The sequence below is a fragment of the Leptodactylus fuscus genome, chromosome 3 (assembly GCF_031893055.1).
Source record: "Leptodactylus fuscus isolate aLepFus1 chromosome 3, aLepFus1.hap2, whole genome shotgun sequence".
In the NCBI taxonomy this organism is placed as follows: Eukaryota; Metazoa; Chordata; class Amphibia; order Anura; family Leptodactylidae; genus Leptodactylus; species Leptodactylus fuscus.
The window spans coordinates 150,851,493-150,866,338 of NC_134267.1; the positions used below are offsets into that span (position 1 = coordinate 150,851,493).

The 14,846-nt window shown below is 37.7% G+C and overlaps 1 protein-coding gene across 1 annotated transcript; it reads right to left on the minus strand.

Annotated features, from left to right (window-relative positions):
* Positions 1-9,397: 9,397 nt before the first annotated feature.
* Positions 9,398-14,563, minus strand: UTS2B (urotensin 2B). The gene is made up of 5 exons (XM_075266694.1): positions 14,451-14,563; positions 13,302-13,400; positions 12,253-12,290; positions 10,395-10,488; positions 9,398-9,738 (listed from the first exon to the last, which is right to left on the minus strand). The coding sequence occupies exons 1-5, from the start codon at positions 14,551-14,553 to the stop codon at positions 9,713-9,715; spliced, it is 360 nt and encodes a 119-aa protein (XP_075122795.1). The 5' UTR covers positions 14,554-14,563; the 3' UTR covers positions 9,398-9,712.
* Between the last annotated feature and the right edge of the window lie 283 nt (positions 14,564-14,846).

The window sequence follows — 14,846 nt, forward strand, 5'->3', positions numbered from 1 at the left end:
ATACTGCTTGACTACAATGGTCCTGTCAATGTGATGTCACTGCTGCGGCCTCTTTGTATACAAACATTGCAGCAGAGCTGACAAGCAGTCCGGCAGTATAAATCTCATCCTCTGCATAAAAGTATCTCATCTTAGTCCAATGTTATATTTATATGATGCATGTCAAATTTACTTTGTGTTAAATGTGTATATTGTCTAACTCTACCAATGACACAGCATCTCCTTCCTGCTACAGGTTGTGATAATATTATGTTATTACTGTAACAGATTTTCATACGTGAAGCAACATTATGAAAGGCCTTGCTATAGTTACAAAAAAAAGGTCTGCTGGGGTTTCTTTTTGTGACACTCAAAAAATCTATTTTAAGGACAACACTCTATATTGTATTTGTATTTTTTTTTATAAAGGAATGTACCGAAAGCAGGTAGAACCTAGGGCAGCTATACTGTTCATATGAAGTGGCTGGACCACGCTCATAGAGTAACAGTTGTGTGATGTAAGTTTTTTTGACCTATGTGACAGGTCAATGGCTTCAGTCACTCTTAGCAGTTTATGGAGAGATGTATAAAAAGTACCACAAAGGAAAACTGGAGAAGATTTACCAGCTCATAGCACTGGTGTGGTGTCATTTTTCAACCTGCCAATTTCCCTAGTATGTATGTGAATTGTCTTTTTGTTTAGACGCTAAATTTTCATAGTTTTAGGCCATAAATGAAATATATTCTTCTCTTATGTCTTCATTAATCCATAAAATGGTTCCCATTAGTCCCACACTGTAAATTATCTAAAATCTTCAATTCGGTTATTTAGTGATCTTGGGCAATCCCTTTAAGATTTCTCTATGTACAGCTTGCCATATCTTTACATTTGCTAACTCTTATATGTGTCTTTAAAGGTAGTCTGTCAGCAGCAAAATCGACATCCAAACCATTGACAATGCATTGTTGGGGCATACGCCATTATATGTTAAAGATAATCTTATAGATGCACCAGTTCCGAGAAAAAGCCATTTTTAGAAATATGGAAATGAGACTCAAAAACAATGGAAGCATACCAGAGCCTTCAATGGCTGCAGCTGGAAAATGTGAGGTGTTTATGTGGGAATATACAAAGCAGCATAATAGCTGTGAAATAGGAAGAGGCTGTCAATTCAGTGTATGGAGATGGGGATTCACACTTGAAAGTGTACGAGATGCTTTTTTAAGGCAATGGTGCTTCTATTGGATTCTGTAAATTTATGATAGTGCTCAGCAGAATGCTATCTACAATACACTGTGACTCATATGATATTGAGTTGCCTGGTGACATAGTGAAATGCAGATAAAAACTGCAGTGAAAACGCATTGCTGTGTTTCTCAGCATTTTTTCCCCCTTATTAAATATCTAGGGAAAATGCTCGCAATTCCACAGCTAAAATTAACTAGCTGCGTTTTTTTTCAGTAATACATGCATTTTTTTTTTCTGCAATGTGTGGATGAGTTTAATTTAATTTAATCTCATTTACTTTGCTGGTACTGTAAAACACCTTTTTTTCAGCTGCATTTCTGCAGTGTGGAGCTTCAGCCTAAGGCTTAGGCCCCACGGGACGGTATGGAGCACCAAAGCGCTGAGGGAAAAACCGTGGCAGGAATGCATCACGGTTCTTCCTACAGCGCTTTGAACAGAAAGTTCACAGAGTTTTCTTCCGCAGATTTTTTGTTACCATTATATCTGTTGGCATTTCCATAGATATAATTGACACGCTGAGATTTCTAAAACCACTCCGGTTTTGGAAATCGCAGCATGTCCGCGCTGCAGTTTGAAAGGCATGAATCCCTTGAATTCACATGAATCCCATGAATTCACATGAATCCCATCCACTTTGCAGATACTGTAAATCGCGGCATTTCCAACCCATGGGGCCCCGGCCTAAAGTCGTTTTTTTAAGACTTGGTGTATCAGCGCACTGCACACTTGCATGTAATATATTATGATCTTGAGTGCAATAGCCATAAGTGTAGAACACTATGCATGCTCTATTGACAGTAAACAAACTCAAAGGCCGAAATACAGCATGTACAATTGTGAACTGTACAATCCTTTGCTTTGATATTAACCTAATGACCTGCTCAAGGTCTACAGTATTTTTGTAGATGAATTAGACACACATATGGATGACCAGAGTAGATAGATTCATGCATCCACTGGTTAGTAAAATAACAACTGATTTTTAGGTCCATCCACTGTAGTTTGTTCAGCATTTTTTGTTCAATTGGGTCCATAGTAGCTTTTTATTGTCACCTTTGAACATCAGTGAAGTCCATCAGAATTTAATGTAGACTTAAGAGTAGACATAAGGAGTAGACATAAGAGATCTTATCTGAGAGCACATGAGCACAACTCAGTTCAGACATACGGTAAGTTAGGCCAGACGTAGCCATTAGTTTCCCATGTAGCTCCTTACGGTGTTTAAAATTCTCATAGATTTATCTATGCTTTCATGTAGCATCTTACAACATATTTAACTACTTATTCCCCATCAGGAATGAATCATAGATGTAGCATTAACTAATATTTTTGACACTCATTCTTGCTGAATGCTAGATGAAAGCTATATTAATGCTGTTTTACCACTATATTTTGGTGTATGTAAAAGATTTGTAGGCTACTATTTATGCAGATAGAATACTATATTCTTATTCCCTTTATTATAAAAGACCATTAATAAGAAAGTAGTGACAATGGACACATTGCAGGGCAATGTAACTCACCTGTGTATATTACTGTAGCACAGTCTACGGGAATATGTGTCACAATTGACTATATAGTCCCTGAGTACATGTGTTTAAGGGACTGTGCATCTTCAGATTTATTTCATTTTTTGGTTTATATATTGTATCTACAGCTTGGTTTAGAAACATAATGTACACACAAATATTCTGTATAAATCAAAAATTATTGCATTTTGTCAAATAGCAAGCATAAGCAATGTACTGTAGATTGTCTGCCATTTTGAGGATGTGTAAACCAATAAAGTAATCTGAAGATGGATAAAAACAATACAATACAAAATCACAATAACCATGCATGAATTCAGTGCATGGGTTATGGAAATAAGACTTTCTTTTTTACCTCTTCTATGTTTTATGATCAAATGTACAGTGAAATAAGAAACTCACTTTTATTACCACTGCAATCAAAATCACAGTCCCAATGCCAGCAGTTGTTGTCACTTGTTACGTGCTGGCTGTATAATATTGGAGGTACTGTACTGTTCATTTTCTATATGTATGTTTTCCTACACATGTACTGGCATACCCTCCAGACTTTTTACTACTGTTCGACTTCACAAAAAGTTGTTTTTGTTTGCAATAAAATCCAATTATAAAAACCATTTTTGTATTTTTGTTCATTCACATATAACATACGTTCTCACTACAAAAAAAATGCCTTTAAAACTGTTGTCCAATCAGACCAACACCATTACCTGTTATATTGAAATCCCCATCTCAGATCATATTAGTCTGAAATTAGCCATTTAAACTCTGTTTTACTGTGGTCCTGAAGTGTGAGGGGCCAGGGATCCCTATTCTAGTAATCTGTTGCAGGGCTGGAACAAGGCCCATATATACTTCCTGAATTATATTGTTCATATATATATATATCATTAGAGAATATATTGTTTATGCATGTGTCATCAGTATATTACATTGGTATGTATGGATATATGTAATAGCTAGAACATGTCAAGGCTGAGACTACTCTCTCCCTGTAATCACAGGAACAGATATGCTATCACTTTATTACTCTGGAAAAGCCATGTTTATGGCTCTAACCACTCTTTGTCCCTATCGAGAATCAGTCGGGCCCAAGAGAGGGTGGTTGTGATGGAACAGTGACCTCAAACATCTGTGGTACACAGCTTTCCCAGATGGAGATAGAACAATTAATTTCCAAGCTTTATAAAATGAGTACACCTGGGCAGGGTGTGTGTCTTCACAAGTAATGAGTTCACCATTACAAAAACTTGAATGCCATGGGACTTTGTCACAGCTTTGTGGAGCAGCAACAAGCTCGGCATTGTCCACCCCATCTGAGAGACCACCCAAGCTCCATGGAAACTTAAGGAGTCTACCAGTTTACCAGGTTTTCTGTCTTTTCTTCCTTATTTTTTTAAAACTGTTTTGCTTGTCTGAACCACTAGGGAATTAAATGTAATGGTATTTTGTATATTCTCTTTGAGAACCTATTACCTTTTTAAAGTGTGTTTACATCTGACTGTTAGAAAGACAATTGTGGCTCCTACTGAGCCCAATAACCAATTCAGTAGTGGTTGCAGCAGGTATTAGAGGTGCGTGGACTGACTGTATTGGGGTATGATTTACATTCACGCTAAAGGGTGAATGTAAGATTGAGTTAGTGGAGTGAATTAACTCCTGACAGGCACACCCACGTCACATGCTAAGATGGTCTGTACAGGCATATGACACCAGGCGTTTGAAGATTAAGCCTGCCCAAGTCTCAAACCAAGAATCTTGTGTGAGGGAGGAATTTACCAAAAGCATAATGTATTGTATATTGAGGTATCTTTATATGCCAGTCCCCTATATGTTTAAAAATACAAATAAATTTTAAGCATACAGTATACTGTTATATAAAGGTAAATCTCTATATACAAGGACATCATATATATATAAATAAGAAATACAATTTTCAATCTTGTATACAGAGAAAATGTCATTACTAAGTATGGGGCTCGACAATTTGGTTTCTGTTAAGCCTTCCAAAGATCCTGGGTTTGAGACTTGAGATAGACATGATGGAAAAAAAATACAATAAAATCTTAAATAGATGGGGGTTCATCTCTGTAATTTACTTATAGTTTTAGAAATCTCCGAATATAGAAATGACTAAAACTTTAATGTAGAAAAGTAAATTACAATAAACCTATTATAGTAATACACTTTATTAATGACTTCATAAAATAAAAAGCAAGTAAGGGCGGGTTCACACCAGCGTCCAATCTCCATTCTCAGGTTTCCATATTCTGCTGACAGAAGACGGAAACCTGGCAGACAGTGTCCAGCTGTGAGCGCCGGTGAGCGTTTTGTGCTCTCCGTGGCAAAACAGGTTTTTTTTTTTAACCGGACACAAAGTCCTGCATGTCCAACTTTGTGTCTGTTTAAAAAAAAAAACGGTTTTGCCACGGAGAGCACAAAACGCTTACAGGCGCTCACGGCTGGACACAAATGACTGCAGGTTTCTCCTGTCCAGTTTCGGGCAGGAAACGGAATCCTGCAAAACAGAGACCGGGGTGCAGATGTGAACCCAGCCTAACATAGCCATATTTGGTATAGTCATTACAGTTATGAACCACAAGATAAGATCAGCACAATATTTATAATGATTGCCAAATGGCATACATTAAAAAAGCTGAATTGTTTATTTCATTTAACTAATAACAATCTGGGTGGTGATATTATTATGTAAGGTCTGAATGTATTTCGATGTGTCCTTTTATAAAGGCCACAACCTTGAAAACACCACTTTAACAGTGATCTGCCATTCACAAATTACACTGTGAAAGACTCTCCAGGATTGACATCTCTGTGCCTAAGAGTGGTTCCATTTCCAACTGTACTGACATACTCTGGACATTCATACCGAAGATACCTTTCATGCTGCTCTGCCATTTTCTAGGTCACAGGCTACTGTAGGATCGCGACCAGTTCTAAAAACAAGGTAACATCACTTCATCAAGCCTCCTGAACCAGACCACTGACTCTAATAGCAGTGAGCTGTGATTTATTTTCTACAAACAATAATGGGCACTATAATTGATGAGGCAGCACTATAACTAGTGAGAAGCAGGAAAGTGTATATGGAGCACTACAACTGATGGGGGGAGCTACAATCTATGAAGAGGTACCGCTTATTAGTGGGGGGAAAGAGGGTTGTTATTACTGTTTTGGAGCAGAAAGGGACTATTAATGAATCACTATTTTGATTAAACAATCCAATCTTGTTAGGATACAAGTATGTGTGGGCATTACTACTCTCTAGAGTACAGAGATAGCGCTTTTATTGTGTGGTACACTATTACCACCTTTGGCTCACTATGTACTGGTAATGGGAGTGGTCACTAGAGATGGGCAAACCTCTCAAGATTTGTTTCAGGTGGTTCAGGTCACTTATCTCACTTTTTTATTTCATTATTAATTAAAAGTTAAGTCATTAGATTACTATTATGAATGGAAATCTTGGGTTGTTTTGCAGAAATGCAATACAATGGTTTTGTAGAAATATTAAATATTTTATTATTTGGGAAAAAAAAGTTGTGGCTGTGAGCTAAGTTGAAAAATGATGAAGAATTAGCTTTTCAAAATAAAGCCACCAAAAATTATTCTGTGATGGGAGCAGATGTCAAATCAAAATAGTTTTTTTTTATACTGTGAGAAGGTGACAGGCAAAGTGCTGGAATCTCGCTATATCTCCCCCAGGTTTTTAACTTATGTGTGGTCCAGTGCAGGTCTTCAGTAGGCCTCAGCTCCAGGTGGAGCCAGAAAAAGGGCCAGGAAAAGGCTGCAGATCCAGGAAGTGAGAGGAGGCGGCTGTGTCTGTCCTGTAACCCTGAGTCAGCAGAGACAATATTGTGCTTGTTTTGTTCATGTGGCTGGTAGTAAGCCACATGTATAGTTAGGTTATCATTTCTGTTTAGTCACTCAGACAAGCAGAAATTTGTTTTGTTTTTGCCTGAAGTTAAGGCTGTATTTTATTTTTCTCATTTTATGCCTGAAGTGAAGGTTTGTTCATGTTCCTGTTTTTTTCTAAATAAACCGGTTTGCTGCTTATTTTGTGTCCCTGTCTCTGTCTGTTTGGGTTTGCACTACTGCTTCTACCGAGCTACCTTCCCCACAATACCTACACTGTGGCACCAGCAGTGTGGTATAGTGAAATGTGATGGTGGACCAGTTTGCAGGACATCTCTACCTGAGTGGTGACAGTAGTGATAGCTGTTTACAAGTAACAGCCAGCATCAGCAACAGTACTGAAAATGGAAGATAGAAAGATAAAGGGAGATAGGGAAACCACTATTCGGATGCATCAACTGGAGGTGTTTGAAAATCCTCAGTGTTGGAATACCAGGAAGATCACAGCAGTAACCTAGGTGAGTCACAGGCAATGAGATCACAAAAGCAATCACAGGCAAAAAAAAAAAAAGTCTGTGTCAGATTTAATTGGATTCTGAACTAATGGCTTAATGGGATCTGCATCTAAAGCCTCTCACTAACTGAGCATACCCAGCCAGAATTTGCAGCAACATAGTAGAGCAGTGTAGGGAGGAATGAAATAGTAGTTGGTTCTGTTTGGGTTTAAAGTCGCTGTAGTCACCTTGACCAAAACTCCAATACTACCCAGGGGCTGGACCTGCAGTAGGAATGTTGGTTGAAATATCATTCAGGATAGTAAGTATCCTGCAGTCTTTACTGTTGTTTTCAGCAAGGCAGTTGAAACAATATTCCACAAAAATGGAGGCACAGCTTAGGGCACCACTGGACTATGGGCCTTTCCTAGCAGTCTGTGTCATGTACACAACTCCAAAATAGCTCACTTTCGTCTTGACTGCAAAAATAACACTAGTTTTGACTTGTTGACAAGGTTTTGTGGTATCCTAAACTATACACTAAACTTTATTTTCCTTAGCAGAAAGAAGACACTAATTGTCTCCACCCTCTGACTAGAATGATCTATGGTCAAATCTCCCCAATCACCCACAAAAGGGCATTGGCTTCAGGGTTGGGCTAACTGAATCACATGGAAAGGACACTACTGCAACCCTGCACAGTGTCCTGATATGGACCTGGAACAGTATACTAATGAATATGTGTTACGTAGCAGTAGTGGACAGAAGGGTGAATAGTGCTCATACATTTGTACAACTCCCCAGGGAAATGTAATATAGGGCCACTCAACTACAATGAGAAGGTGATTCTTGGTTGCACCCAAGAGCCTGATAGCAAACCACAACTGAGATGCACTGATTCAAGAGCTAATGTAGTGGGCCAAAGAGTGTAGCAGTATTAAGACTATAAGACTGTGTGATATCCTATCTGCCTACAAATGGACTACTGAAAAGAGAAAGACTGAGTGGGACCAGCCACTGCTGTCCTGGTGCTGAGATAGAAGCTGGGAGGATTTGTGACAGATAAGACTCTGTCAACTGAGACAGGTGAGCAACACCCATGGGAAGCACCCATGGTAAAGAATATACTGAGACTAGCCAGCCAGCTGCCAAAAATGGAGTTAAGGGCCATGCATGACCACAAAAGTATAAACAAGTAAAGACTGTACTGTGAGTGTGACTGTATGACGCTACTTGCAACTCTTCTGCTGGAGAGATAACAAAGGAAGACTGTGCTGCTCCTGTAGGCACATAATTGTAGCACCATGCTTGCAGAGTATAACTGTTGGGTATTTGCTTGTTTGTTGACATAAAGAGGACCTTTCATAACTTCTAAGAAGTCCTCTTTAAGTTCTGTATATTATAGAGATTGTGTTTTGTGCAAGACCCGGTTCACATCTGCGTTTAGTATTCCATTTGGGGATCCCCTGAGTGGAAACCTATACACATTAAAATGTGGTTAGCTAAGAGAACACACGGACCCCATAGACTATAATGGGGGTCTGTGTGGTTTGCGCTCGGTTTCCGCACGAATCATGTGGAGAGAAAAGTGGTGCTTGCATTTGGTATTCCATTCAAGGGGGTCCCCGAGTGGACTCCCCAAACAGAATACTGAACGCAGATGTGAACTGGGCCTAGGGACTATGTTCTGGGCCTTAAGTGAGAGACTCATCCAGAACCATCAAGCCAGCTGCCTCTAATCAATAAGCCAAAGTTACCAATAGTAAAACTATAACCACTTCATGAGTAAAGCCTTGTTTAAGGTCATTTGCTACTTCTGTCTGTGTTTTTGTACCATGTTTGATTTGTGCCCCAGATATACCATTCCATATATCATTCACAGTACCAAAAATATCTGCAAAGTCTTACTCATTTCCATGCTTCGTTTAGCTAATATATGTCTTAAGTCTGCCAGAATGGCTCTTCTGAAATGTCATTAAGAGATACTAATATGGGTCTACAAACTGGAGAAATCACCAATGGCAAGAGTAAAGGGGCGATGATGGTCTTATTGAGCACTGTACCCCTTTACATCAACTCGGAGAGTAGAAAAGCAGAGTAAATGATACATCGTATGTGGTGCAAAGCTTAAGACTACACATTGTCAGCAAGAAATCCATCATGTGAACAGTTTAAATATAATTCATACATCTTTATTCAATCAATGCAAAAAATTAGTTTCTGGCTCTTTTTAACAGGTAATAATGTAAGGAATGAAATACTTGGTCTAATAAAGATGAAAGTAGGTAATGGATTGCAGCTGACATTGGAAAACACAATAGTAAATTGAGCTCATAACTTCTAATGAGTCAAGTGATGCAATATTCTTAATGCAATGTGGGGCTTGTAAAACCACGGGGAATTAAATGTTCAGTAATGTCTCATATGTAACGTTTCATTGAAGTGAACACCAAACTACACAAATAAATTACAAATGTTGCATAAAAATATAAGTTCACAGTTTTTCATTGTTGCAAATTTTTGGTCTATATGCCAAAGCTCTGGTAATTGGAATCGGAATGAATATATTCTTTCCTGCTGGGTAATCTTCACACACAGTATTTCCAGAAGCAGGCTGTAAAAAGACCAGAAAAAACTCAAAATATACATCAACGAACATAGTGATAGAAACACATAGATGTTGTCGATCAATCACCCAAAAGATTATTCTCATAGAACTATGCTGCCAGCTATCAGTCCACCTCTAAAGCAAAGACTTTTATGTAGGTAGTCATTGCTATGTTTGCTGTTTCTTTGGTAATGGAAGGAAAATTCTGCTTTAACGCTACTAATGTGGATTAAGAATGAAAGGCAAGCTGCTATATGGAATTGTAGCAGTTGCAATCTTTCATTTTTGTGATAGAAACACCATGTACATTACTAGTTATAATTTCTTCCATTTGAAAAAGCCAACACAAATCCCAATACATGAGTTATAAGAAGCCAATATTTATGTTTTCTAGGCACTTTTATTTCGACAGGAAGGGGGGGGGGGCATCATCAGTACCATAACACATGTCCAAGCATTCAACTAGTACCCGCTCCCAATAAAGCTCTAGATGCCCTAACACTAAAGAATCTTTCTACTAGTGACTGATACCAATTAGAACTGATGTATGTAAATTGTAAGATGTTGGGAAGAGCTAGCCTCATGTGTGCAGCTCTCATTTCATTATACTCTATGGGAGTTATGGAAACAGAAGAGCAAGCAGATTTCCACATAGTACATACCTCGTTTGTTTGGATGTGATGATGGGAGCCTGTCTATCTCATATGTCATGTCACCAGACTTCTCTTCCAAAAGCTGTTCCTTCAATTTTTCTAGCTGTTATAAAAGTACATTATTACTAAAGTTTTGTGGTACTGAATAGGGTGATAGCTATGGATGCGTTATGAATACGTGAAATGATCTTTCATCTTAACAAAAAAGTAGGTAATAAGTGGATGACAGAGTTACCCCTTGTTCACATCTGCGTTTGTATTCCGTTTGGGGGAGCCCCCCTCGAACAGAATACCAAACGCAATTGCAAGCTCTGTGCAGTAAAAGCACACGGATCCCCATAGAATATAATGGGGTCCGTGTGCTTGCCACCAGATCTACGCACAGAACATGTGAACAGGAAAGTAGTTTACAATCTATTTTCCTGTCCACATGATTCATGCGGTCAGCACGCGGCGAGCACATGGGCCCATTTTAGTCTATGGGGTCCGTGTACTTTTACTGCACAGCGCTTGCAATTGCATTTGGTATTCCGTTCAGGGGTCCCCGTGCGGACTCCCCGAACGGATTAACAAACGCAGATGTGAACAAGGGGTTACCCAAGTAATATTCTTAAACTAATGCCATAAAACAAACACTAAATTATTATCTGTTTATGGCATAGAATTAAGACCTTTAGGCTTAAAGGATGCCTTGCAGAATCAGTAAAATCCATAAAGACATCATATACTGGGGTCTTGTAACTGGGTGATGTAATCACATTACGTAACCACATTGACCGTAAGAGGACCAGGGATAATTTTTAATGTATATTGTGGGGCTCAATTTTTATATAGCAATACATTTCTACATGCCTTTATATATTTATTAATATAAAATATTAATATTATATGCATTATATTACATTATCATAATTACTTTTGTGTTTGGCAGAAACAGCATCACTCCTAAGCTTAGGCTGAGCTTGGTGTTGTACCTCAACTCCATTATAGTGAATAGAGTCATAAAGGAGTGGGTTTGGGAATAAATCTGTAAATCTCAGACAACCCCTAAAAACTCTCTCTATTTCCACGTCCATATACCATATTGATTTATAGAGAGGGGCGTCATACTCTAAACTTTCCAAAATATGTCTGACTGACTGAGTGGTTCAGTTCAAAGGATGGCTACTGCACTGGAGGACTCAATGTGACCATGTATTATATGGTTGCACATACCTGGGATGCCACTATGTAATGCTACATGTTTGCTGAGGCAGAGACTATAGGAGTAGTGTGTGGTCACCTACAGTTTCCTCTATAAATATCAGATATTAGCTGGTAGTTTCAACTGTGATATCCACCACAAACAACCTAATAGCCAGGTCCTTATTCAAAGAAAGAAAGGATAACACTTTAAAGGATGTGAAGTGGTCTGGGTAGAACAACCTTTAACTGCGTACCTGCATAAGTAGATAACTAGTAGAGTATGGGCATATTGTTCATATATTAACATAGGTCCAGAACATTTCATTCACTGTGAGCTACATTCAGCTGTGGCTGGTGATCAAGTGCCACAAAAGAAGATAACTTGGAGAAATAAAGCATGAAATTGGAAACATTTGCAGATATTTTACTGTAATGATAACTAGTGGTATTTTATCCTCTACATTGGCAATGCTAAGAGATACAAATACTTATTCGGTATTGCCAGTATTTATGATATAACGTAACCAGTACTAGTTACGTTATGTTGTTCATAACTAGTTGTTCACTGGTTATGTTGGCCATAACTAGTACTGGAGTGCTTCCATAATGAGCCACACAGATGGCGCCACATGGTGCCACTGGCATAAATTATGTAATCATTGCAATTTTCTTTGTCACTTACCTGTTCCAGTTGCTCTAACTTGCTCTCCAGCTCCATCTCTAATAGACAGAATATTTCACATTTAATACAAAATGTCAGCTATTTCTTAATATTAGAACTAAAACATTATCTTAGATTTCATTCTGCTGTTATTCTTGAGTTTCATGCATGCTATTACCTCTAGTGTAAAACCTTATCATGGCCATAACATACTAGATGGATGACAGCTAAACTTCCCAATTTTGGTAGGACCGGTTACCCATTTAATGCGTATGTCACTTGTCTTCTTGTATAGCAGATATCAGAAGAATGAAGGGTTGGGCATGTTATATTCAGTATGCCTGATCCTTTTATTCTCAAGGGAGTTAATCCACTGTCATTTATGGCAGTAGCCATTCTATTGTGAATACATGCAAACTGTGGAGAGGTGAGTGTGCATACTTAGTTGGGGGGGGGGGGCTAGTAATACATAGAGGAAATGCTTTCAAGACTTTGAATAACAGACGGATAAAGAGTAAAAGTACACCAGTTTTCAAATCCTACAGGGATACTATTTTTTCAGGGAAAAAATAACTGGTGGCAGATAAATAGATTTTCAGCATATCTTCAAGGTTTGACAGAAGTTAGTTTTTTAAGCTAGCATTATATTTTACAAGTTTTTCATGAAACACTGCAATATTATACCACAGTCTTTGTATAGCTGCATAGTTATAGGGAACAACTTAACAATATAGCTCCAATCTAACCCTATATTCACACGACCATGATAATCGGCCATGTGGCAGCAGCTGGTAAATAAATTGTATTCAAATGGATTTATTAAAAGGAGGTTTTAATGGACCCTCAAAAAATAATGTATGTATGAGGGATCCATGGAAATGGGTGCTGCTCGAGTGCAAATCTGCTACGTAAAGTGTCCATTTTTCACAGTCATTTTGCACCCCAGTTGTGTGAATATAAAGTAAGTGGTGTCATCATATTAACTGTATATATGAATAGCACTTACATAAGAAACGACAATAAGATTGCAGTAGCGAGCTTATCCAGTCTTAAAAATTGATAGCTCTTACCAAAATGTGAGGGTCTTCTTACAGGCAAGTGCTTATTTAGGAGAAGTGTCAGGAGCATGTCTTGATGGTTCACATCTTTTTCTGGATACAGTTCATTTTCTGCTATGGCCATAAGAAAACAACATGGTAAATCCACATGATAAAATGGGTTTGCCTCACATTTTCCAGATTTTTAATATGTAACAAAGAAACCGATGAAGCAAATATGTTGCAAATGTAACACAAATGTAAATGTGACATCCCTCATTTTGCATTACTGTATGATACTTTGTATTACAGTTACTACATAAACACTCATTTTTATAACATATTAAAACATGTATAGCTTGTTGCTGCTTCATTGGAAATACAAGATAATGATACAACAGCAGTCAGCTATATATTTGTGATTTTGATCATCTACAGGTGGATAAAGTCATTGGCATCACTGTCAGTTTCAGCATATAGTATAGTTCTAAGCTGAAAGTATAAACTTATTACTTGCTTGTCAGGTATAGAAATTGTATATCTGTGGAAGAATTAAATCTATTTAAAGCAATGTATGTGGTCAATGAAACACATGTGCAATGAGTACAAATAAATAAGTGAATAATTCCAATGTCTCTGCCCAATATAGTATATAATAAGCCGTAAATGTTTACCATTTTGTGTGAAATATTGTTAGATAAAGATTTTGTACTTCTTTTTAATATTTTTACAACATGCTGGAGAAATTTCTCATTCACCTGACTTTGAACATCTACTAAGATTGTTTACCTGGTTTCCACTCCAAATGCGGAGAACCTACATTCCCAAACATAAACTATTCAGTAAAAGTTTATTAGAAATATTGAATTTAAATAATGTTAGATAAAAGAAATGCACATTAGAACATTGTTAGAAACTACATATACAGTATGTTTATAAGACTACATGAACTATATAACATGGCTGAGATAGATCTATACTGCAATAATAATTTGTAAATACTATGGATATACCAACTAGTCATTAATATGATATTAATATTATATGTAAAGAGCAACAGGTGAAAACAATAATCTTGACCTGTAAGTTATTTTATAGTTATACATTTATATGACTATGGGAAAAACCAAATGTCTACTGTCATGACTTGAAACAGCAAACTATGAATTATTGATAGCTTACCTTGCAATAGATAAGGTTTGCCTTCAGTAGTCTGCATGGAGACCATGTACAGGAAAGTTAAAGTCCCAAGACAGAGATGTACAGATGCAGCTTTGTGCAACATTTCTCCACTACGGATGGAAGCTTGTAGAGTACCTGAGGCTTGAATGTGTTTCTGATCCAAGCCAGCTCACTGTTAAATAGTGCCCACAGTCGTCATTGTGTCATATTCCAAAAACCCCCCAATAAAAATCATTCATCCCGTCAATGGCATTCAATTCTTGGAAAACTGACAAATGAACTGCGTGAATTTCTTGACGTCAAACCTAGAGCAATCTATTCAGAATATGACCAATAAAGGACTACTTGGATACACATGCTAAATACAAAGAAGGTATTGGTGGCAGGCTCATGGTA